At 41.3% G+C, this 26,783-nt stretch overlaps 1 protein-coding gene across 1 annotated transcript; it reads right to left on the bottom strand.

Moving 5' to 3' along the window:
- Positions 1-156: 156 nt before the first annotated feature.
- On the bottom strand, positions 157-26,245 carry IGSF10 (immunoglobulin superfamily member 10). The gene is made up of 7 exons (XM_034780701.1): positions 25,861-26,245; positions 24,456-24,705; positions 21,857-21,986; positions 15,100-15,490; positions 9,047-13,492; positions 7,452-8,352; positions 157-3,063 (listed from the first exon to the last, which is right to left on the bottom strand). Exons 2-7 carry the CDS (start codon positions 24,689-24,691, stop codon positions 1,155-1,157), a joined length of 8,013 nt encoding a protein of 2,670 aa, XP_034636592.1. The 5' UTR covers positions 24,692-24,705; positions 25,861-26,245; the 3' UTR covers positions 157-1,154.
- Positions 26,246-26,783: the final 538 nt, after the last annotated feature.

Raw genomic sequence — 26,783 nt, forward strand, 5'->3', positions numbered from 1 at the left:
GTTGGAAGGGGTCATAGAGCTCAGGTTATGGGCATGGAAACCAGTGACAGCAAAACCAGCCTGCCATATTGCTGGTGAGGAAAGGACCTCAAGGAGTAACACTGAGGGGCTTCTGCTCCATGCATATGTCCCAAATCTGTGAGTTTAGGCCCAGCAAATACTCAGGTTCTGCATTGGTGTTGGAGCTGTGCCCTGAGCCTACATTAACACTTCTCTTAGAAAGACCAAGTCAGTTAGTGACTTAAGCTTTTGAGGTTTATTTGGCCCAGGGAGTCCAAAAATCTTCGCTGGTGCAGAATGCCTAAGTGGCCATTTCCTGTTGAAAAGGGGCTTTCTCCTGAATTGCAGGAGGCGGATGCTTGGGAATACTATTTTCTATTTGATTGAGCCCTCTTCATTCTAAATTCCTATATAAAGTGGTGCACTTATTTTTTTAGTTTGAAATCTTTAGAAGCTGAGCTTGTGGTAAAAGGGACTTTATACCAAGCTACTCTGTTCTAATAAGAAGGTTGTGTTGCTTTTGAATTTTTAAACAAAGATGAATAGAAACCCTATTGTCCATTTAGAGAGCATTATTAAATCATTTTGTATTTCTGCTACTACCCTGGAAAAAGTTCTCCATTGTGAAAGAATAGAATGTCATATTAAAAATAGCTAAACACTTATTTTCTGTGAACTATTTATAAAAGAACTACAAAATATTCATACATATCAGTAAGGCAATTTAAATCACAATAAAATTTCCTCTTTTTTGTTCTTAAATATTTTTGCATTATGTGTGCCATTCTTCTTATAGTGATACAAGATGGACAATAAGAAACTAATATAAAAAAAGGCCATCCTTTACTGAAGATTTTTCAGGTACATTTCTGGAAAGCAATTTTATTTTGATGTTTACTATTTGTTGGCAAAATAAAAGTGCCTTATGTTTTTAATTGAAGTCTATTTGTCATTGAGTAAATCCATGCTAGTTCATAATGCAAATTCCCCCCCCCCCCAAGTCTTTCTCTTTTGCATGTTCATTGTACATTGATTATTGTAAATGTATTTGGATTCACCTACATGCTTCATGGCTGCCTTTGATTAAACTTCCACAAATAAACTCAGTCCAGATGGAGACTTTGTTAACAATTACTCAGCCTGTATTTCTCATTTCAAACAACTTGAATATATGTTATTGTGAAATCGCTGCCAAATTGATTCTTAGCTGTGCACTTGTACATGCCAGAATCTGAAGATTTTGGATTCTGAATGATTAACGTCCCTTGGGGGTGAAGATGATCGCTTCCAGATGGTCTGCCTTTACTAGCTGGAGAAAGCACAGAGTGGTGTGGCAGCTCCCATGTGATTTCTGGTTTTGGTATCCCCAATGCCATACAGTTGAGCTGAACTGCTGCCCCAGCCATAGTGCGTATACTCTGTGGTGGTCTGTTTGTAATCCGTGCGGGGTAGGCTACAGTCATTACAGGAACAGTTATAGATGACTCTCCAGCATTGTTCCGAGCCTTACACAGGTAGTTTCCTCTGTCATAAATGGTTGCTTCTCGAATAACTAAAGTACCATTTTCAAGTAATATGTATTTCCCAGTGATTTGAGGCCGATCTAGCACATAGCCACTTGGTACTGTCCATATAATGTTTGGTTTGGGGCTTCCATCAGAGAGACAGTGAAGGGATAATGATTCCCCACTGATGCTCTTTATTGGTCCTCTTGAACGAGTAAGAATAGTGGGCTTCTGACCAACTTCCAAGATGATCAGCTTTTCAATGTAGCCCACTTTATTTCTAGCTGCACAGCGATACTTTCCTGCATCATCTCTGAAAGGATTATATATGATGAGGGTACCATTACTGCCCATATGATACCGGGAAATTCTGGCTCCACTGGAAAATCGTGTGCCATTGGGTAATATCCAGATGATTTCAGGTGGAGGGTTTCCATCCACTGAACAATTTAATATGATAGTTTTTCCTGGTTTTGCTATTATTTTTTCATTGAATGGATTTCTAAACATTGGTCGTCTTAGCATTTCTAATACCTCCAACTGTACTACCAATATGCTTTCTCCTCCATCATTACGTACCACGCATATAAAATCTGCTGTGTCTGAAGGCCTTACATTCCTAATTTCAAGTGTCCCATTTTTGTGTACTGTTATTCTGCTCCCATAGTACGGAGCTGTTAGGAAAATATTGTCAGGCATTATCCACATAATTTGAGGGGAAGGTGTCCCTTCTGACATACAATCTATTTGCTTCTTTGAGTGCCTTATTGCTGTTGCTTTAATGACAGTTTTGTTTGTATATAAACCATTTATCAGGGGTGGTTTAGAAACAACATCCAGTTTATAAAGTTTTGTGTCATCTCCACCGGGATTACGGGCAACACATACATACTCCCCAGCATCCAACAGTTTCACTTTGCTGACTGACAGTGAGCCATTAACATGCAGTAAATATCTGTTTGTTGAAGCTGAGATCATGTCACTGGAAGGTAGCAACCAAAATATTTTTGGCTTGGGTTCTCCAACAACCTCGCAGTCAAATACTGCATTATCCCCAGCTTTTACTTTAGCATATGTCTTGTAATTCTGCTTTATACGAGGTGAAGCTGTTACAACTGTAATGTGTACCTTCATTTCATCTTTTCCTAGTGTATTTTGGGCATAACAGGTATAGTCTCCCTCTTCAGCTATTCCAACCTTGTTGAAATACAGAGTTCCATTGTCAAAAAGAATGTATCTCCGAGACCTGCGTCCACTGTCATCTGCTTGCATTACATTATTAATCATTGTGCCATCTGGCAAACTCCAGGAGATCTCTGGCTCAGGTGACCCAGAGGCTTTACAGTCCACTTTGAAGTCCTTCCCATATGGTACCTGTTTTTTAAAATACTGTTTTTGGTCAATCTTTGCTGGTTTCATAGTCACACTGACTTTCATTAGTATCAGGTCATCTCCAATTCTGTTTCTTGCTACACATAAATAGTCACCTGCATCCTTTTCTGTGACTGCTTCGATAAACAAGGATCCATTAGGATAAACATGAATTCGACTTCCCATTCTAGAAGGAAAAAAGAATTGTTTAATATGTAGCCACATGCTAAAGGAGAACACTAAGCCCTAATAAGTGATGTAAAGATGTATGGACTCAAGTGGATGAATTGCTGTGGGGTTTTTTCTTCTATATCTTAAAATTGTGCCTATCCCATGCTGTAGGTACAAGTATACTATTTGTTTTAAGGAAAAACAAAGTTATAAGAGTATCTTTCCCAACCCTGTTCCCCCATTTTTGTTAGGACTAATTTATCTTCCCCCTTTAACCACTGAAACCCACCTCAACCCACCCCCTCCCCAAAGGACTGGGGGGGGGGAGGGGAATCTTGCTATGAGCCATGAAAGTCCTCAATCTTGGGCTCTATCAGATCAACAAGGGAAGAGAGACCCAGAATTTATGGGCCAGGTCTTCAGCCAAAGCCAAAAAACAGCTAGCATAGGTCAGAGGGTTGTGTGCAAAGCAGACTTAGAGCTCTCCTTTACACAGTTTCCCTCCTGCAGCAGTTGTGAGTAGAGACATTTTCCTCCTGCATTGTGTTGTGGCTGAAACCACAACCAAGGATCAGCATAGCATAAAGGGCATCATGACTGTTGCCACATTTCCCCATGACAGCTGCAGCAAGGGGAATGCATGGTATAATGCCTGCATCTGTAACTTTCATTCCATGCATCTGAAGAAGTGAGGTTTTTACCCACAAAAGCTTATGCCCAAATAAATCTGTTAAGTCTTTAAGGTGCCACCAGACTCCTTGTTGTTTTTGTGGATACAGAATAACACGGCTACCCCCTGATACTTGACACCATGGTATAACAGCCACTGCAAGATCATCCTTATAGTAAGATGATTGACTCCTGGCTGGTTAAACTGAATTTAGAGTCAGTTTATGCTAGCAGTGTGACACATTAGTTAGAACATGCTGCACCAGATAATCTGGGCCTTGGAGTCTGATTCTGCTCTCACACCAGTGTTTGCACTAATGTAATTCTAATGACTTCAGTGGAGACCCTTCAGAGTCTCAGTGGTGCAAGTGAGTAGAATTAGGCCCTAAGGAAAACATTCCTTCCACCATTTCCCTCCTGTTAACTTGGGGCGGTGTAGGTGGAGCCATACCCGGGCTTATAAATCGTTTATTTGTCTTATAGTGAATGTATAAAATAATAATCTGGATAAACATTCATAAAATGAACATTAAAGACCAAATATCCACTCTTTTGGATATACATCAGTATTAAACCAAGGCAATGTAATTAATTTTAAATTGGAAATCCTTTATTACAGCTACCTACTTAATAATACATGCTTACTGAGTTATCCGTTGTAAAGTGAGGGTCACATATTGTCCTTCTGCAGGAAAAATGCACATGGGCAAGAGAGATGGGCGAATTCTGACACTTTACAGGTGCAGAAGAAAACCTTCATCTACAGTGTGAGAACATGCCTGGTTTTTTAATTAGGGTTTTGCCTTTGTTGCACACTGTATGAAAAGCTTAATCTCTCCCATTCAGCCTTTTTCAGACTAAAGTCCGCACTAAAGAAAAAATTAGGCTAAATTATAAATGTTCTACACACCCAAATTTCAGGACCAGAGCTCATCTGAATCTGGTAATAACCGTTCCATACTTGCAGAGCTTAGGAGCTCTGTAATACTGAGGTACCATTTCTGTGGAGCTAATAAGCTCTGCCACATCAAGTGATCTTTTCCATTTTACAATCTAGCTGAAAACTGTGGAAATGAAGAATCTGTGCAGTTATTTGACACCTTCATAGATCTAGCCTTTCCTAAGTAAGCCCTGTAGCTCTCAACCAGTCTCTTTTTGGGAGGAATTCTAAAAGTATAGGTTTTATAATTGTGGAAGTTGTGCATATAATCAGAAATCTAATCTGCTTGAACTTTTTGCTTGGGAAGTAAGTTTCAGAGTATGAAGCAGTCTCTGGAGTTGTAGAATGAACCCGTCCACCCTCCCCCCCCCCCCCCCCCCCCCCCCCCCCGCTTTTTGTTCAATAACTAGATCCCAGAAAACAGAAGAAGATGACTGAGAAACTGTACTTTTGTGGCAGGCTTTAATAAATCTTTCTTCAAATCTCTCTGTAAAAAGCATCTTAATTTATAATGCTTCTAGCAGCCTATAAAAAGTGATGTGTGGTGACGGGCAGAAGGTTCTACAGCTTTTTTGGTGTGCAGGATATAGATAGAAAGCTAGGACTCCCTTGCACTGAAAACAAGTAATATCATCTGGAAACTGGCAGTAACTTAGACTCACTGGAATATCTCCTACTCTACTGATTTTCAGTAACAGAATAGTTAAATGCAAGACTCCACCTACATTTAACTTGGGCACATCCCTTTGTTTCTTCCATGCACCTGTGGTTTGGGCAACACCTAAAGCAGGGATCAACCTTTGGCACATGGCTCACCAGGGTAAGTCCTCTGGCAAGCCGGGCCGGTTTGTTTACCTGCGGCATCCGCAGGTTCGGCTAATTGCGGTTCTCACTGCCCACGGTTCGCCATTCTAGGCCAATGGGGGCTGCAGGAAGCGGCATGGACTGAGGGATGTGCTGGCTGCCCTTCCCGCAGCCCCCATTGGCCTGGAATGGTGAACCGCGGCCAGTGGGAGCCGCGATCAGCTGAACCTGCGGATGCCACAGGTAAACAAACCAGCCTGGCCCCCTGGCGAGCCGTGTGCCAAAGGTTGCCGATCCCTGACCTAAAGCTCATCCACCATTTTCTTCTCCACTAGTGGCAGAATGCCAGATCTGACCATTTCAAATAAGTATTAATAAAATGAATACAAAGCAAGTATGTTGTGTGTATGAATTTGGTACACATTAGAATAAACTGCAAACTTTTATTTAAATCAACTCCGTGTCAGCAGATTTTGTGTGTGTGTGTGTGTGTGTGTGTGTGTGTGTGTGTGTGTGTTAAAAATAGACTGTCATTGAATTGGGCCTTTTAAACTGCTATTTACCATTTGAAATAATAATTTTAACACTAATATTTACCTTGCAATGTAAAATGTGAAACAATCAATTTCTTTGGTCATACTTACTGATTGCCAGTAACATGACTGTGGTAAATTTATTCCCAACTTTCAGTCATTGGACTGTAATCTCACAGGATTTTGCTTTTAATACAGTAAATTAGGTTTTATGGGTTTTTCCTGTAGGGATATTTTCAATCTATAAGTCCACAAATGAATACTTTAGTAATGCCAGTCTCTCTCCGGCCAAATGGCTGGCAACTGGTGTATGCACATAGTCAATACAAAGTATGTTAACTGGTACCCAGTCTTAGTTGCTCTCATTCTGTAACTGGCTAGGATGTGAGAAGTGTCAGCTCAGCCATAAAATACAGAAGTCAAAGCAGCTGTCAAAGGTTGCAAGAGTAATCAAGACCCTAGTTTTATAAATGTGTTCTCACTAGATTTCATTTACTTTTCAGATGAAACTATATTCACTAGATCCTGTTTCTTAATGAACTAGTAAATGGCTTTTCATATTTTTAGCAACTATATTAGTTTTGGAATTTTAAAATCAAAACTTTTATTTTGTAACAGTTAAGCTGTCCCCGCTTCCTCTCCACAAATTTAGATTTTATTGTGCAACTGTTTTAAATTATTTCATGATAGGAAAGCAGTTTATTTTTATAAAAATAAATTGCTAATTTTTACCAATTAAATATTTATATGATATCAAACTATATCACTTTGAGCAATCAGTTTGCTTGGCACTACATTCACAAACTATCATTGTCACTGCTAAATTGGTTTGTTTCAACAAGCAGTCTTACAAAGCACAATTAAATTGTTACCACATACACCAGATTTATAGTAAGTTTATTGTATTTCTATGTAGCCATTGTGCTCTGAGAAGCCATTAATTTAATTGATGTTAAATCTCTTCTGTGGTACATATGGCATGCAAAAGCTTTAGTAAAGTAAAATCCTGAAGCTTACTCTAATGTATATAGCCTGCGTTAGTATCAACTTTATATTACCATCCAAATCCTATTCAACTGACATACATGTGTTGAGGATTTGGCCTTAAATCAGAACAGAATAAAATGACCTAAATTCAGCCATTGCATGAATAAATTAGGCTTCACTGATTTAGTTGGGCTGCACCCCCTTATGATCAGGCTGAATTTGGGCCATTGGCATTAGAAATACAATAATAAAATTGCATTTTCTGTCACTAGAGATGACTCTCTTTTGTCACAGGTTAAAAACAAATTTGGCTTCAGTTAAGCAGAGTTACAGTACGTTAGGTACTTATGCTTGGCAATATCACAGGATTGACTCTTAAAAAAAAATTCTTTCAGTGATTTGTGGTCTGCAATGTTAAAGTAAGCACCAGAAAAATAAAGCAAGAGCTCAGTCACAAAGAAACATTCCTACCTGTGCCATTGGTCAACAACTGCCTTGGAAGGTAACCTCCAGATTATTCTGGGCTTTGGCTCCCCAGTAGCTGAACAGTTCAGAAGCAATCTGTCCCCAAAATTCAACTGAGTCATTTTCAGAGATGCAGTTGCTATTTTGGGAATTGTATCTCTCTGCTCCACCGTGAGATTTACCACCCTCCTCTCTGACCCAGTGGAACTTGTAGCTATGCATTCATAATTCCCACTGTCAGAAGGAGCTATGTTTCTTATGTAGAGGGTTCCATTGGAGAACAGGAACAGTTTGGCATTTACAAAATGCAGAAGCTTCACTACTGTTCCATCAAAGAGGACCCAGTGAACACTCGGATGAGGGTTTCCTTTTGCAGTGCAGGGGAGTTTCAAACTTTCACCCATAATTCCTGCAATGTGTTGTCTCTTCTCTTCCAAAATAACAGGAGGTGCCACAATCACCTGTAGTTTTACTGTCAGCGTATCGGCACCAGCTGGATTACTAGCCATACATGTGTAAAGCCCTCTGTCATAAACAGTGACTTCCTTGATTATTAAAGTGCCATCTGGTTGCACAGATGCTTGCTTGCTTCCTGGAAAAGATTCTGAGACAAACGTTTTGTTTGCTAGAATCCATGAAATGGTAGGGATGGGCCTACCTTCAGCTCTACACTTCACAGATGCAGGCTTTCCAGAATGGACAGTGATCACTTTTGACCTGCCCTCTAGGATCCTCGGTGGATATGCCACCACAGACAAAGTGACCAGGAGCTGATCTGAGCCATGCTGGTTGGCAGCAATACACAGGTACTGTCCACGGTCCTGAATGTTCACATTCTGGATGGAGAGGGTGCCATTAGCAAATACTTCAAACCTGTTGTCACGCTTGCTTTTTGATACATCAGTCCCTAATTAAAAAAAAAAGAGTAAAATATATTTATATTATGTAAGAAGCCTTTTTTATCTATTTACTTTTGCTTTTTATCTAATACAATAATATTTGCAAGCAAAAAAAACCAGCTGTCTTGGTTTTTATCCTGCACTCATCACCATGGTATCCGAGCACACTTTCTTTGTCCCAGCCTACTTCCCTTAAAAGGGCTAAAGAACAGTGACAGGAATGAGAGGAATAATAGCACCTGTGTTTATGTATATTGTGAAAGATGTCTTAAGGGACCAACAAAAATCGATTACATAGTGGAGGTGATCTTCCAATAAAGGGGAAGCATTGCTCAGCAATGGAACACAGGATCTTATTACAGGCGGATTCTTAATAAGCATGGTCTTCTGTATAGGCCTCACTATAATGATGCTATTGTTAACATATGCTGAATATGGTAAACATTGTTAAATACAGATTGACCTTTTTTCCTTTCTCTTTTTCTTGAAGAGCCATTTTATAAATACAGCAAGACACTTCAGGATGTATGTGCAGTGCTGGGATATTATTACTTTTCAGCCATATGCATTCATCATCTTATTGCTTTATGGCTGGTATCCCACCTAAACCATGGCAATATCCCAGCCTGGTGCACCTACCACCTGTCTTCTTGCTAATATCTAGTAGAAGACAACATTTTAAACAAGGCTTATACAGCTTACCTGATGACACTTTAGTCCAGTGAATTGTGGGAAGGGGATTACCAGTCGCTTCACAAGGGATGAAGGCATCTGAATTAGCCAAAATGGTAAAAGCAGCCAGTTTTCCTCCGACTATTCTAGGCTTTGCCAATCTATTTTTATATAAGGAGTCTAGGGCTACGAGGTTGTTGTTGGTTTCTTTATCTGCTGTCTTGTCAGACCAGCTTTTGACAGAATTGTCCTTGTCCCTTCTCCGTGCAGGAGTATACGGAGTGGAGCTCTGTGGGGATTTTAACATAGTCAGAGTATTAACTGTTAATGTTTTGCCTATTTCCGAAACTTCAGGAGACTGTTTATGCCAAAACTTGTTTTTCCACCGGGGAGATAAGGTGATTTGCAAGATACTTGTGTGTGGTGTCTCTGTTACTTGGGATGCCAATGGGGTAGGATGCTGTATGCTGGGGTTGATCACATGGGTAGTTACAGCAGGAAATTTGGTACTAAGCTCATCTTTGTCAGGAAATGTTGCCTTTGCTATATGTTTCTGCTGAATAACTGTCTGTCCCATTTTTTGGTGTGGTCTTTTACTTATCATTACAATAGTTTTGTTTTGTTGAATAGGTGCTGATTCAGATGTTACAAAGGATGTGGCAGGTAATAATGTGGTAGTGTTGAAAGGCTTCAAAGAAGGTGATGTGGCTGGGATTGTAATGGCAGGTTTTTCAGTAAAGAGAACATCAGATGGTAGTTTAACAGGTTGAGTGTTCTCAGCTGTTGTAATTCTCGTTAATGTTTGTGTAGTTGTTGCAGGTGAACCTTTAGTTAAAGCTTTTGTGCTAAGAATCTGTGGCTGAGGCACAGTTGTAATTGGGATTACACTTGTGTTCTTATAAAGAAATTCAATGGGCATGGGGATGGTGGGCTTAGTTAAAGACTTAGCTGTTGTCAGGATATACAAGGTTGTGTTCATTGATGAAGCGGTGGTGGAGCTATGGTTTGTAGTAATGTTTTGTGAAGTCATGATCTTCTGGAGCTTTTTCCTCCTTTGATCTCTCCTCCTTCCAGTTCTGAATGCTTTGATTTTAGTGATTTTAGTTTCAGTGTGGGGAACAGTAGTAGATCTAAATGTTGGCATTGGTCTTGTTGCATTCATTTCTTTGTTTATAACAGTTGGAAGATTAGAAAAATAGGCTGAAGATGGCAGTTCTGCAGTAGTAAGAGATGGAATGGGAGAATGTTTCTCTGACATACTATTGTCATGACTGATAGGTTTAGTTAGGGATAAGAGATCATCAGTTTGATTCACTTCCACTGAAATAGTTGTTAAATGTAAAGGAGAAGCTCTGTCTATGGATAGTGTTGCAGTAGTTTTAGGAAGCATTGTGGTTATTGCGGATGATGGCACTGTACTTGTACGTCGTCTGGGTAGCTTCTTCAATAGCTCCTTTTGAATGTGTGCATTTCCAAAGAGATGTTGCCAAGGAATTTTTCCTCTTAAAACTTTGGACGAAGTTCTAGTTTTAGTGGTTGGGAGGATGGATTTAACATTTGAGGATGTCTTGCTGTCTGCAGAAGTTGTAGTTTCCATAGATACACTAGCGGTCTGTCTTGCAGTTGTAGGGAGTCTGACAGTGTATGTTTGCAATGGTGCACTGGCCTCTAGTTTCCTTTGCAGGGTACCCTGTGTGCTTTCACTGTAGAAAGGCATTACAGTGGGAGTTGTTTTTTCTCTTTCTGCAGTGGGTCTGTTTTTCTCTTCAGCCAGGAATGCTGTGGTTTGACTTGTAGGCTGCTCTGATGTGAGTTCTGGTATATCCACTTTCAAAGGTGGGGGCATATGTGTTTCTGGGCTAAGCAGTTCAAGAGAACTTCTGGAAGGAGTTGCGGGATGTGAACACAATAGACATTTTTTGTCCTGTTCCATAGCTGGAGGCAGAGTTGTACTTTCTCTACTGGATTCTTGTCTCACAAAATTATATCTATGTCCCCTGATAGCTGGAATTCGATCTGGTCTAACAATTCGTCTTCTACCAGAAATTTTCTTTCGTCTTCCATATCGTTGTCTTGACTGTGGTGTATTAGTTGTAACATCTCTAATTATCTGAATCTGCTGATGAGTAATAATAGTTGACACCGGTGGTAGTTTAGGAGTTATTATTTTTTGAGTACTGTGAAAATAAATGTGACCAAATTCATTGTTTGGCTCGCTGACTGTCACTACAGATATTCGATGATCTGCTTTAGTTGAAGTCTTATCAATAGACTCAGTAAATAAATCAGGTTTTTCAACTGTGTTCTGAGAAGTGACAAGACTGGTGATTTCAGTAACATCTGCTGTTTGTGTTGTAGATATGATTTTTAAATACTCATTACTTTCCCCAAAAGACACCAATCTGTGTTCAGCATTAAAGTCTTTAGCTGTACTATTCACTAAACTAGATGTTGTTAATGGCTGTATAATGGTTAATGATGTTTGATTTAATTCATAAGTTTCCAGTGAGTTTGGTCTTGTGACTGCAGGTTTTAGATCTGCATTTGGCTTTTTGCTCTTGGGTCTTATAGACTGTGAAATCCATGGACTAACTGTTGGAGCAACTGCCTCTGTAACCATGACAGAAGTTGTTTTAGACTTGGTATTACTTGATGTAGTTTCAGGTTCTCCAGTTACAATATTTGCTGAAACTTTTTTTGGAGTAGGTATAGTAGGTGCTTCAGATGCTAGTATAATAAATTCCTCTTCTGGAGGTATATGGTCACCAGATGTTTCTTCCTTATCCCCAGACACCTTAGAGGATAGATGGTCTGGTGCAGGTGATTTTGTTGTGGCATTTTCTTGTTTTTCTGGCAAAGTGGAATTCTTCTTTGTTTTTTCCAAAAATGCTGCCCAGTGCTGTGGGTCAACTCTCCTAGCTGAGGAAGTGAATTGTCTTCTGTGTCCCCTAAATCGTCTGTTTATTTTGTCCCCGTTACGTCTGTAAGTCATCTCTCTATAGTTATTCCGTTTATTTGCAATCCCGGTGGGTTGATTTCTAGATGCAGAGTCAATGGATGCTTTACTTGTTACTGAAGTTTGCACAGTAGCTAATGGATACTTATGTTTTGTATCAGCTCTAAGCTCCTCATGACCAGATCCATCTCTCTCTTCATTTTCTTCTGGAGCTGTCTTTTGTTTTTGTGAAGCGCCCTCATTCACTTTAACCAGCACTTGGAAAATCAAAAAGTCCATGCCATATTGATTAGCTGCTACACATCTAAAATAGCCACTATCTTGTTCTGTCATCTCTTGTATTTTTAGTGTACCATTGTGGAAAATATGTTTGCTTCTTACAGACTGATGAAGAACTGTGTGCTCAGGTAGGATCCAACTAATAGATGCATCTGGGACACCAACAGACTGACATGGAAGGTAGAGTGTGTCACCAATGAATGCTGAAAGCTGAGCCCCATTAATGTTGTTGTGTTCCACGTAAGTATCAATCACTGTGATCCTAAATGTTAGGACATCTGCATCATTATAATTTGTGCCTATGCAGTGATAAACTCCAGTGTCAAAACTATCAGCTGTCCGTAGTGTGAATTTTCCACTTTTAGCTATTATGATTCTTCCATCTTCACTAACATATGGCGCTCTAACTTTGCTCCCATCGGCTAGTATCCATTCAATGGCAGGAGTAGGCTCGCCAAATGCCTGGCAGTCCAGTTCCACAGTCCCACCCACTAAAACAGAGTGTTCCACTCTTGTTTTATTATCTCTTGAAATTATGGCCCAGCTGTGTGTCAACTGTTTTTCATCAGCATTGGGCAAGATAATTTGAGCATCAGTTACATATCGAATATGTAGTGTGCTGAGTGTGGTTGCTGTCCTGTCTAATTGTAATGCCACCTGGCCTTGGAGCAGCCAAGATGGTTCAGCTGTCAGTTCACTCTCTATATTGGTAAAAACTTCTTCACTTTCAGAGTACGTCTGCTTGTATTTGTAACTGATGTAAGGCACTTTGGTCAGTAAGAGATTCCTTTTGAGTTTCAGCGGAGAATCACTGTATAGAGCCAATATGCCCCACAGCTGTTGAATGTGTTCGTAATCAATACTACACACCAGAAATGTTGAAAATGATACTTTGAGTACTGTATTATCACCATCTTTGTCAAATGAGAGTGGGGACATTGTTGTGGGTTTTTGAACATTGCAAACCAAGTTAGCTTGATTTCCTGTTTGGTCTGTCATATTCAACATCATGGTTCCAATGGGAGCTATAAACTCTTTGGGAGAGATGGAAATGAAGTCCCCTTCATCTGGCATAGTGATGTTTTTAAATTTCAGGGAGGGGTCTATTGTTGGCTTACTACAGGTTAAAGATGCAGATGGGATGTTAACTAAATGTTTGCCTTTAGAATTTCTGGGATTGGCACAAACTGGACATTGCTGGACACTAGAAGAACCTCTGTCTTTCTTGCACTTTATAGTATCTAGGAGGAGGAAAAAATAATGTAAATTTTTGTGATACTAGTTCCAGTACCAAAACAACAACTTATATTTTGCTGAAAGATCTTTCCTTGAATAAAGGGCTATAACGTACTGACAATAGTGATCTTCAAGTCATCACCAAGCTTTATTTTAACTGTTTACTATTCCATTAGTGAAATCTTCAGCATGATCATCATTGCTATCACAGCTAGTTAGCATGCCACAGCCTTGCCTTGGGAGCACACAGCTCTAGCAAGAGCTGTAGGAGGCATTGTTCTATTGTGCCCAGATCCTGTTTGGGGGTGGGGGGGCAAAAAGGAGAAGAAACTCCTTGTGCCCTCTTCTTCATTTGTGCACCTTCCCTGTGGTCAGGCACAATATGGCCCTAATTAATTGAGGCTTACCATTGCGAGGTAGGCAATTACTACTTTCCTTATTTTAATTACAGCAAAGGCAAGCCCTAGAAAAACAAAGGGACTTATCCAAGGCTGCCTTTCTTCTCCTTTAGCCACAAGACAATCCTTGCCTTTTATCTCACCCTTTCCAAAAAATCATCTGTCACACATCTTATAGTGGTTTGGTAACATCATCTGGTTACGCTTTGTCATGAAAACAATTTATCTAAAAAATTTGTCTGAAGAAAGCTGCTTATTCTTGTAAATAATTATTATTCCTGAGACTAAGATTGCAAACCATAATATCATAGTATGCTCTAAAAATATAAAAACTAGGAAAAGTACTTGTTCTGGTAATCAAATTGTAAACTGCACAGAAAATATTACACATTTAATGCATCTCTCTATCTGCACTTCACCTAAAATGTACCTCAGCCCAGCCCTAGAGGGAACCTCTTATAGAGAAAGAGGATAATTCATTCTCTTTTTACATTCTCACTTAGAGAGAGAGAAGATAATTCATTCTTGAACATTCAGCTTTGGGCACTGCCAAAAAAAGTTTCATTTAGAGACGCCTGAGCTTGGAAATGTATTGGGACCACTAACCTCAGTTCATCTAGGCCACTAAACAACATTCAGATATTCCCTGTTTGCATGCGTGTGTGTGCATGCCTTGCTAGCTAACAATAATGAAAATAAAAGAGATGCATGGTAATTTAAGGGAATAAAGTACCATGGGGCCATGGAATGGTAAGAAATAACATTTTAAACAGCTGACAAGAAAGACACAGACGATCAACAGAAAGTCACAGATTAAAGTGTTATACTTTAAAAAGTGTTATAATAGTAATGACCAATCTCTTACTCTTCATAAATCATTTTAATTACTAATTTGCCAAAAAAAACCACCCACCAAGATTACTATAATGCCTCTATCCAGATGTTACTCGCTGGTAATCATAATACTTTGCACTTAAATAGTGCAGTTAAACGAAGAATCTCAAAGCACTTTCAAAACCTGGAAGTTATTTTCTCTATTTTAATGGTGGCTTAGAGAGGTTATGGTCACACATTAAATCAGTAGCAGAACCCAGATCTCCATGCTCACCCCGTAGCTGTAGCCACTAGACAATGATGCCTCCCTTGTAAAGACCTTAAGGGAAATCACCAATCTAGTAAGAAGGTATAAACAAATATTTCAGCTCATACTGTACCTGGCCATTGTTCTGCCCAGTCTACAAACCATTGTAGATCACAATCACAGGACCAAGGGTTTCCATGAAGGTATATGCTCTCTAGTTCAGGCATATAGGAAAACATCTCTTGTGGTAATGAAGTTAAGAAGTTGTCAGACAAGTATATATGCTTTATGGAGGATGTTTTAAATATCTGGATGTAGCGCAAGGTGACAAAAGCGTCTGGATGAAGCTGTTTAAGTAAATTTCCTTCCAAGTGCACCAGCCTCAGTGATGTAAGCCCATAGAAAACTTCTGGGTGTATAAATTCAATTTGATTGTGGTCCATATGCAACCGTACCAAGCTCTTGAGACCATGAAAAGTATCCTTCTGAAGTATTCTGACTTTATTATAGCTCATTTTTAAGACCTGTTGGTGAAAACATAGTGATAAAAAGTCTAATAAAAACTACATTATTTCAGCATTGGTAGAAGAATTCTAGCCAACTTTGAATTATTATTACTCTGTTAGGTGAAGTACCTAGGTACACAAGTGATGGGCATTATGGGAAAAAACAGCAGATATAATCATTTTTATAAGTGTGGTTATGGTCAGACATGACCTCAAAGATACCTTCTTATTCAACAGGCCAATGTATGTATACACTTTATTCACACGAATAGTCCTAATAAAACTGCTTTTGTGAAGAAGGTAAGCAGGGTTTGACCATAAAATAAGTGGGTGTATATTTTTTCCCCTTCACTTACTACTACAGTGCCTATACAAATATGGGAGGACAAGCTGGATTCTTGGCTGACAAATAATGAAAAGAATTGTTAACTCAGTCCCAGTTGAAGGATCTTTTTTATGAGAAAGAATGTGCTAGCCAAAGCTCAACTTTCTGATGGCACTGTGTTTGCAGACTGGCAGTCATAAAATGAGCAAATTTGGCAAAAGGTCATTGAGTGCTAATAAATATGGAATTAGAATACCATTTTTGCAGTAATTTTTCGGGTTGGAATCATACTTTACATACTTTATTAGCTTCCTAATCCTCACAAAGAACTGGTGACGCCTTTATGAATTACTGAATGTTGCAAATTAGCAAGTAAACAAATACAAAAAGCAACGATAATGCACAAAATCTACTTTGTTCAAGTATTTGCCAAATATAATTGTTATAATTATTTACAGTCATATTTGTGTTCTGCAAGTTAATAGCAGCTGTGGATCAAAGTTTCAGTTGGGAAACTATTAGGCCTTGTCTACACATGGAGCCATTCAGGAATAGCTATTCCTGAATAACTCCATATGTAGACACTCTTATTCCAAAACAAGAGTGCTTTGTTCTGGAACAAAAGCGTCCACATGTAGAGTTATTCAAAAATGCTGTTCGTGACTAACTCCATATGTAGACAAGCCCTTACTCTCCTTAACTGCTAATGGACTCTTGAAAAAGCAAACAAACAGAAACCCTCAGCTCTCTATTGTAGCTTCCAGGCTGTTCAATGAAGTGCAAAATGCTCTGAAGTCCATCTGTTGGAGCTACCCCTAGTGAAATATGCACTAATACAGACAGAGGCATTGCAGCAGGCTTCTCATCTGGAAAATAGAAGGTCAATAATTTTAAATTAATAGGTGTGAGCTGCACACAGAGTTGGTCTGAAGATAAGTATATTTTATTTAATTTTCTAATATTTCTGAATGGCACAACGCACCAGCTGCTCCAATGGCAGAATTGCCTCTGAACTGGTAATACACTTTATAAAAATAAATTAATTGTTATATATGACCGTGCTATAACAATCTTCTAGTAAATCTCTGCAAAGACCTTCTAAGAAACCCACTTGGTTCTCTGTGCAAATGATGGGATGTGCAAATTAGTGAAGATCTACTGTCATAAGTTTACTAATGTTTTATTTTAAATAAGAAATAAAGCACCAAATATCCACTGTTATAACATCAAAGAACTGCAATGTTCCTTAGTATTAGAATTTAGCATTTTCTTTCTTGGAAACTTTCTTGGCTGAAAGCTGCAGGCTGGCAGGAGAAAGAAAATCTTGATAGAATATGATCTCTTTAAAAATGCATTTATTTAGTCCATCAAATAAACAAAAGATAACTTTTCTACCAAAGATGTCGTACAAGGAGCTTTGCAGCAATACTCTCCCTTTTGTTTTGATGGATATGAATAAGCAGGGCTGGCCTTACCATGAGGCGAACTGAGGCAGCCGCCTCAGGTGCCAGACTGTGGGGGGAGGGGGTGCCACTAGGACCCGGAGTGTAGAAAATTGTGTCTTGTGCTGGTGCATATGTATTCTCTCTGCTCTAGATGCACACAGATGGTGGAGTGCTGTGCTGGAGGAAGGAGGGCACAAGAGACATAACAGGCAGGAGAAAAGGTGAGAGGGAATAATAAAAAGCAGCAGGAGCTGCAGGGAGAGAGAGGAGGAAGAGCCTCTTATGTACCTCTCTAGCACTCCTAGGAGCCTGGACTGATTAACACTAGCTTCTCAGGGAGCTTCCTGTTTCCTGCTGCTTCCCTGAACCCAGTTGAGGAGAAGAGGCAGTCAACTGAAGTAGTAGGAGCCAGTTAGGCCCTTAAGACGCTGATATTTTCCCTCACTCCGGCCCTGCTACCAGCCTGCTTATTGGTCCCCTTCAATTGAGCATTGAGAGCCACTATAGCTGGCACAGAACAGCAGTCATGAGTGAAAGAAGAAAACGCCCCTCTGGGGCAGCATTCAGAAAAAGAAAGCAAGCAAAGGAAGCTTTTCTGTCTAAGCAGGAAGGAGCTCTCCTGAGATACATAGACACAAATGTTCACGGTGAACCTTCCAGCCCCAGTGAGGATGAGAGTGGTGAGGAGATGCCTGATCTTCCAGTTAGTCAGAGTGCAGGTGACCTGGCAGCTACAGCAGCATCCATATCTCCATCTCAAATGGATGTAACCATTCACATTCCTGAAGAAAAGTGTAGATCAGAGAAGAGTGTGGTGGCGGCGCAAGAAACAGCTGCTGCTGAGTTTAGTTCCTTAAGTCTAGATCAAGGGTAGGCAACCTTTCAGAAGTGGTGTGCCGAGTCTTTATTTATTCACTTTAATTTAAGGTTGGCATGCCGGTAATACATTTTAACGTTTTTTAGAGGGCCTCTCTCTCTCTCTAAGTCTATATTATATAACTAAACTATTGTTATATGTAAAGTAAACAAGGTTTTCAAAATGTTTAAGAAGCTTCATTTAAAATTAAATTAAAATGCTGACCTTACGCTGCCAGCGTGCTCAGCCCACTGCCAGCCTGGGGTTCTGTTCACCTAGATCGGCAGCGGGCTGAGCGGGGCCTGCGGCTGGGACGCCAGCTGGCAAGGGGCCGGCAGCTGGGACCCCAGACCTGGGGTTGGGTTTCAGGGGTCAGGGCAGAGGGATGGGGGCTGTGGGGGTGTGGGTATGTGTGGGGGGTCAGGGCAGAGGGCAGTGGGGGGAGGGGTCAGGGCAGAAGGCTGGGTGTGGAGGGATTCGGGGGTCAGGGCAGAGGGCTGGGTGTGTGCGGGGGTGCAGGGCAAAAGGCTGGGTGTGGGGAGATCAGGGCAGAGGGCAGTGCGGGTGTGGGGGGGTTCAGGGGTCAGGGCAGAGGTCTGGGGTGTGTGGGGTGTGTAGGGCAGAAGGCTGGGGGTGTGAGGGTGCAGGGCAGAAGGCTGTGTGTGGGGGGGGATTCAGGGGTCAGGGTAGAGGGCTGGGGAGGTGTGGGGGTGCAGGGCAGAAGGCTGAGGGTGTGGGGGGCATTCAGGGCAGGGGGCTGGAAAGGATATGCCCTCTTCATCCCTCTTCCCCAAGGCCCAGTCCCTACCTTTTCTCTGCCTCATCTACGGAGCAGCGAGCATGCTGCCACTCCTTCCCCTCCCTCTCGCAAGGGCCATCAGCTGATCAGCGCAGGGAAGGACAGGAGGAGGGGCAGGAAAACACCACGCTGGGGGAAGAAGCGGGGGAGGGGGAAGCTTGGCTGCCGCAGGACCAAGCTTCTGCCTCCTGCCCCACAGGGGAGAACGGTGGGCGGGGGGCCGGAACCGCGGCAGGCAGCAGCTTGCCACTCAAAATCTTGCGTGCCGTAGGTTGCCGGCCCCTGGTCTAGATGATTCAGGACTGTAGACTCACTTGAGCCTGAGGGACTTCCTTGTACTACATGGGCCACAGCAAGTGAAAAACTTCATGTTACCCAAAGACAATGAAAATAGAAGTTTCCATCCAACACATTATTGGTGTGAAATCCCCAATGGTGACAAAGTGGAGAGGCCATGGCTTATGTACTCAAAAACCCAGAATGCTGCATACTGTTTTTGTTACAAACTCTTCCAGTGTAATGTTCCAACCACATTGGGTTCTACAGGAATAAAGGACTGGAAAAATCTGGCTAGAAATCTGGCATGCCATGACAAGGCAGCAAATCACCAGAGAGCATTCCATAGGTGGAAAGTGCTTGAGATGAGACTAAGGTTAAAGGCCACCATAGATGATCAGCATCAAAAGAAGATTGCATAAGAGTCTCTTTACTGGCAAAATGTTTTGAAAAGGCTCACTGTCATTGTGAGAATGCTTGCTACCCAAAACCTAGCACTGCGTGGCATTTCAGATCAGCTGTATGTGCCAAACAATGGAAACTTCCTTAAAATTGTGGAACTGATGGCTGAGTTTGATGCTGTACTCCAAGAGCATCTAAAAAGAGTCACCACCCAAGAAATGTACATACACTACTACCTTGGAAAAACTATTCAAAATGAGATCATACAGTTACTGGCAACAAAAGTCAAACAGAAGATTGTGGCATATCTGAAGTCAACAAGATATTATTACTCTGTTATTCTGGACTGCACACCTGACATCAGCCATACGGAACAAATGACTTTAATGGTGCGTTTTGTAACAATAGAACCTAGTGAAAATGTCCTTGCAATGGTGACTGTCAGAGAGCATTTTCTAGAATTTATTGACATTGATGATATTATTCGAGCTAGTATGACAAATGTGCTTCTTATAAAGCTGGAAGATACAGGAATTGCGATAGCTGACATGAGAGGTTAGGGCTACGATGATGGATCCAACATGAGAGGAAAGAACAGAGGAGTGCAGACACGGATCCGAGAGTTAAACCCTCAAGCTTTTTTTGTCCCATGCAGTTCTCATTCATTGAACTTGGTGGTCAGTGATGCAGCATCAGCTTCTAGTGAGGCTGCTGAATTTTTTAATGTAATTCAAAGCATCTATGTATTTTTCTCTGCATCAACTCATCGATAGCAAATTTTGAAGCAACATCTGGGAACATCTTTCTGACACTGAAACCACTGAGTGCTACATGATGGGAAAGTCGAGTGGAGGAGATAAAGACTATCAAACACCAAATTGGGAAGATAGATGATGCCATAGTTGCCATTATGGAGGATAATGCTATGACAGGAACTGTTCGTGGGAGAACAGTGGCAGAGGGAAATGGAATCACCAGAAACATACGTAACTTCAAATTTCTGTGATTTAGTGTTGTGGCATGACATACTGTTTGAAATAAATGTTGTAAGTAAGAGACTCCAAGATGTTGACCTTGATATATCTGGAGCAATGGAACAACTGGACAAAGCAAAGTCATACCTACAGTCTTACCGGTCAGATGAGGGATTTCAAAATGTTCTGAAGAGTGCACAGAAGTTGGCAGAGGAACTTCATACTGAAGCTATTTTCCCACCCATTCAAGAATACAAGAGTCACCGAAGATGACATTTTGATTCTGAGGCACGGGATAATCCCATAAGAGACCCCCAAACAACAATTCAAAGTTGAATTCTTTAACCAGGTGCTAGATTGTGCAATACAGTCAGTTGAAGAATGTTTCATGCAGCTCAAGGAACACAGCAGCATATTTAGGATGTTGTATGATATTCCAAAATTCCTCACTATACTTGAAGAAGACCTACACCAGCAATGCAGGGCACTAGAGACAGTGTTGACACATGATGACATTTGCAATATTGATGTGAGTGATTTAGGTGATGAACAGAAAGCCCTTTCAAGCTACATTTCAGCAGGATCAACTCCAAAGACTGTTCTGGAATATATGTGCACAAATAAGATGACCACCCTCTTTCCAAATGCTTTTGTTGCTCTGCGCATACTTCTAACACTTCCTGTAACAGTTGCCAGTGGAGAACGCAGCTTCTCCAAGCTGAAGTTAATAAAAACACACCTATGCTCCACAATGACACAGGAGAGGCTGGTCGGCCTTGCAACCATCTCAATAGAGCATGAGCTGGTCCAGACTGTGAACCTTCAGGAAGCAGTTCAAATCTTTGCAACCAAGAAGGCACAGAAAGCACCACTTTGATTATTCAAAAAGATAAAAATGCCAGTGTTCACTATGCAGACAAGAAAAGTTACATTTGCTGTTCAGGCATTTGAGAGTTAAGTGTTGCTTAAAATTTCTGAACAAGGCATTTTAAGTTGTTAGTTCTCCTTTATTGGGGTAGGTAGCAGAGCAGTACCATTAGAGGAGTAGAACAGGAAGAAGGCAGAATTGAGGCCTCTCAAAGTTTTGGCCCAAGCGAGGGGGCATGGGGGCATCATTTGAGCTCCCCGCCTCAGGTGCCAAAATGTTGTGGGCCGACCCTGTGAATAAGAATTGCAACTGCTAGATATACTAGCTAGGCCAGTGCTGGCAGATATCCACTACACTCCTCAGCTATGGGTCTGTTCCTATAGGTTGATATCTCTGAAGCAAAACTAAGATGGGACCATCTTCTAATTTCAGTTCTTACCTGTAATGCATTTAAATCAGTGAATGTCTTGTCAGGGATTGTCTGGATCTCATTGCTGTGCAACATCAACAACTCCAGCTTCTCCAGGCCCGAAAAATCTGTTTCGGTCAGTTTAACCAAGCTGTTGTAACTGTAACAAACATTTCATTCCAGATCTGGGTTTAGTCAGTCAGCTAAAGTTCAAAAGTAAAAACAAAAGAAAACTTCCTTTTGCAAATGCATAACAAGTACGTTTTAGTTCTGATCTGACAAGGCAAATTCTAAATGCTTTTTTCAGCTTAGCAGGTAAAACTCAAAGATTTTGCTAGTCTGGCACAGACTGATTCCTGTGGACTGTATTCAAGTAGGTGGGGAAAATATCTGCAGTAGATGGCTGCAAGAACATGAGAAGGAGATTGCCATCTTTAGACTCTTGTGTAGGAGAAGGAGCTTCAGCACCGGTAAATGTCTACAATAATGCATTGAATTTTTATGATTTTTTTATTCAAAATTATTCATGGCTGGTGAAAGGTTGGATCAGCTGGAGTCTTCATTACACAGAAACTACAAGCTTCCCCACATTTACCCCATCAATGTGCCTTAACAGTGGACAGAGTTGAAAGAACGTAGTTCACTCTCCAGGCCAGTTCAGTCATTGCTCTCTGGTGCAATTGTCAGCAAGAATAGATTAATCGTTTCAAAGCCCAGAAGAGATGATTGTGATAATCTTGTCTGATTTTCTGTATAACACAGGCCATAGAACTTCTCCAAAATAATTCCTATTCGAACTAGAACATACCCTGTATCTTTAAAAAAAAAAAAAAAAATACAATCTTGATTTAAAAATTGCCAGTCATAAAGGATCCATCACAACCATTGGAAAATTGTTCCAGTGGTTAATTACCCTCACTGTTAAAAATGTGTGCCTTATTTCCTGTTTTAATTTGTCTACAGCCTTTAGATCTTGCTATATCTTTGCTAGATTGAAGAGCCCATTAATACATTTCTGTTCCTTGTGGAGGTATTTATGGACTGTGATCAAATCACCCCTTAACCTTCTCTTTGTTAAGCTAAATAGATAGACTCAAGGAACTCAATCTCTATAAGGCATATTTTCTAATCCTTTCACCATATTTATGGCTCTTCTGTATTGTCTATGATCAGGGATATGGCAATGTAGATGCCTCTCCACCAGGACCTGGACAGAGAATTGCAGCTTATTTTTCATGGGCCAAAAATCACTAAGCAGTGGTGGTAGTAGTTTTTAATAATTATTATTATTTATATTATGCTATATAAGGCTCCCATCAGGATTGCGGCCCCATTGTGCTAGGCACTTGATCACTATGGGCCTGATGCCATGCCCACTTAAGTAGATGGAAAGGCTCCTGTTGATGTCAGTGGTCAAAATGAAGCCCTATCAGCCTGGGCTGGATTTGAACTGTGGCCACTGTTAGCCAGCCCACTAGTGTGACTTCTAATAATAATTATATGGATTAGACACACTCAGATACTGATTTTTTTTAAGTTGCTGGCTGGTCTTGTTTGATTGTATTATCAAGACTTTCACAACAGGGCATTACAGAAAATCAAATCTGAATAGATAACTTGAAGGTTAGTGAGAAATAAAAAGGGAGAAACCAGTATGGATAAAATAAACATCTGTTCCCTCCCTCATTTACCCAATTATAGAACAGAACAGTTTCTGAGACAAATATTCAGGGAAGTGTTATTTCACATCCATTTAACAGATGGAAACAGAGGAGGCAAAGTATCATATGAAAAGTTTTTCTCATGGTACAGTATGTCCAAAGTGGAAGTGCTGGCACTAATCTCCATAGTATCTGAGATCCTTATATGTAAATCAATTTGTTCTCACAACAACCCTGTGAGGTAGAAAGTATTATCATCCCCAGAAAGGTTTAATGGCTAGCCAAATGTTACATAGAAAGTAGCAAAGCTCGAATTTGAACACATCTATTGAGTTTCCACTCCAGTCTTAACATTTGTAAGGATGATCTCAATTCCAGGCAGGAATCCTTTGAATTCAATTTTATAGACTCAATAGGTTCAGATAAGTATAAAAAAATGAATCTTATACTCCAAATTGTTATCATCTCTAGTGATAACATGATTTTGCATTAAGGTGGTAGGGTAAAAGTAGTGGGGAAAATCAAGTCTCAGACTGTCAGTTATGGAAAAGGGAAAGTGAGTGAAAGTGATAAAAGTCAGAAAACTGTGGCTTCTTCTATAAAATTGGCTCTTAATGAGAAGAAAACAACTGTACATAGGGTTTCTGGCTTTCAGTTTTGTGGTGTCTATTCTTGTGCAAATTATGGTTCAAACTGAATAAATTTTGTTTTTAATCAGTTTTTAAAAATTATATTCCTTAAATAATTTAACTGCCCCAGAGAATCTGAAACCTTGAACTCCCAATCAATGTGGGAGAACATTAGGTTTTTCCAGCTGTCACTGTAATGAATTCTGAATACTGCAAAAATAGTAGATTTTAAAGGTTTTTAAAAACAATTTTAAACCAAACTCAGAAACTCTAATTATATTTTGCAAGGCAATGAGAGTTAACTACACAGCACAGATAAAATGCAGATGTTAAACATACCCTAAATTGATGCGCTCCACGTTTTGGGGGATGTGCGGTGGGATGGCTGTGAGGTACCGGAATGTACAGTGTACTTCAGTGGGGACGTAGCAGGCACAGAGCCTGGGGCAGGCACTACTGCTGGGAAGAGTAGCCAGGCAGAAACTGAAGAGAAACTCCAGCAAGCAGGGTTTGCCTCTTCCTTTTACTTTCATCCTGCGTGCTAATCCTAAAACAACATCCCTCACAGCAAGCATGAACAAATGCAACCCTACAAACAAAACAAAAAACAGAAGCAGTCATATTGTAAAGGTAAGTAAGTATCTGGTATCTTAGACCTGGGTACTTATACAACTATTACAGAAAAGTTTGCTACTATAAAAACTGTAGGGTTTTCCTCACTGTTCAGATCTATACAATAGCTTGGAGTATTTATCATTTTAAAAAATCCTGCACAGTTTCATACTTTTAATGAGAAGCTCTAGGCATGCTATTGCTTACAGATGTAGTAGTAGTAGTAGTAGTAATAAACCTGACACCCTAATGAGACTATTGTTATAAATATATAATTTTGGTTATGTAGAACATTCATAAATCTGCTTGTAATTTGTTCTTGCCAAAGAACACGTCAGCTCCTTTCTTGCCAAATAATTACGCCAAACAAAATTAACAAATTTCAAAGAATCTGAGCTAGTTTAAAACTCAGCCTATAGACGCATGATTTATGCCACTCAAATTTAATCCTGTTCTTCCTATTCTTTAGACTATATCCAAGCAATTAAATTCCCCCTCCAACATTCTGCTTCTGTGGTGGGAAAGGGTTGGTACAGAGTTCCACATCAGAGATCATTGTTCACCAGGAATGTCTATAATCATCTTCCAGAGTTTGGTACTCAATAGTCTAGTATTAAAAGCTTGTTGGGATCTAAACCTTCCCTAAAGTGAGCTGCAAACAAGTTCAGATGAAGATACTATTGTATTGTTTTGAACTATGAATTTCTATTTGTTCAAAAAATCTGTGCCTAAACCTGGGAAGTGCTAAGCATCCTCATGGCTCAGTGAAATCAACAATTTACTCAGCATCGCTTTGGATCAAAATCCAAGGGATTCTGGGAGTTTAAACAGTCAATGGGCCAAATCTAGTTCCTTTGATTCTTGCAATTAGCACAACTCACTGAAATAAGCCTGCTCAGGTGAATAAGAGAGGTAAGATTTGGTTCCATAGCTGCCTTTCCACAGCATTTTATAAACGATAAATAAGTAAAACTCTCAGCACTTTCAATGTTCATACAAGAAGTTACGCTTAAAAGAGTTACTATAAGTCCAGTCTTACCTGGGCTAAGGGCAAAGGTGAGAAGGTCAGACAGGAAATTGCCAAGACACACCACCACCAACAAAAGCCCTAATACCCTAAAAAGGACCGTACCTGAGACTCAAAATTGTAAGTAGCTGTTTTTTTCTCCGTCGGTTTATAAATGGAAAATCAGTAGTGAGACACGCGGGGGGAGACCGCCCCCCCTGGCACTGAGAAAAGGCCCTTTGCAGCAGCCAGTCAGGTGAGGGGCTAGTTGCTCAGTCGGAGGGGCAGGGCGCGCACGATGCTCCGGACGAGCGGTGAGAGGCGCTACCTTCCCCCGGCCCCCGAGCCGAGTCAAGGTGCATGGTCCGAGTGCCCGGGAAGTGTCCTGCGCTCAGTGCTCGCCTGGCTTCTCCTCGTGCCCAGGGTCCCACCCTCAGCCTGACACCCCGGTGTCCGGGGACCGCTCTCCTGCCCCTGCCCGCCGGCTCCCTCCGTGCAGTTGCCAGGGCTCTGGGCTTCGCCCGCTTCTGTGGCTGCAGCCTGGGTGAGTGAGGGGCTCCCGTGTCCTCTCTTCGCAGCTGTGCGCCTGTCTCTGTGCCCTGCTCGGCCCGCCCCCCGGCTCCTGCGCCACGCTGATTGGGGGGAGAGCGGCGCCTTCTCCCCCGGCCAGCCCGGCCCGGCCGGCTGCCGCCTCGGGAATCTGGCAGGGTCCCTGCTGAGCAGCCCCAGCAAGAGCCGCCCGCAGCCCCGGGCTCATCGCTTCTCCTCTGGGCTGCAGCTGCGGAACCCAGGTCCCTGGGGCGCCTCCAACCCTCTCCTGATTCTGCCCCTCCGTCTCATTCCGCCACGCCGCCCTGGGGCACCTGCCCCGCCGCATGACCCATGTGCCCTGCTACGGCCAGCGCACCCCTGTGCCCCCTCATGCTAATTCCCCATCCCCCACCGGGCTCATTGCCCCTGGGCACTGGCCCCCCTGCCCTCCCACACTCTAATTCCCCCACAGCTCCTCTGCTCCCCCTCACTCTAATTCCCCATCCCACACAGTGCAG

The sequence above is a fragment of the Trachemys scripta genome, chromosome 9 (assembly GCF_013100865.1).
Source record: "Trachemys scripta elegans isolate TJP31775 chromosome 9, CAS_Tse_1.0, whole genome shotgun sequence".
In the NCBI taxonomy this organism is placed as follows: domain Eukaryota; kingdom Metazoa; phylum Chordata; order Testudines; family Emydidae; genus Trachemys; species Trachemys scripta.

What these genes read in the sequence shown, in the direction of transcription:
- IGSF10 (XM_034780701.1), bottom strand. Translation starts at nt 24,691, where the DNA reads ATGCTTGCTGTGAGGGATGTTGTTTTAGGATTAGCACGCAGGATGAAA. An exon ending in CTGGGCAGAACAATGGCCAG is followed by an intron (nt 13,493 to 15,099) that starts GTACAGTATGAG and finishes TCCTCCTCCTAG; the next exon opens with ATACTATAAAGTGCAAGAAA. An exon ending in CTGGACTAAAGTGTCATCAG is followed by an intron (nt 8,353 to 9,046) that starts GTAAGCTGTATA and finishes TTTTTTAATTAG; the next exon opens with GGACTGATGTATCAAAAAGC.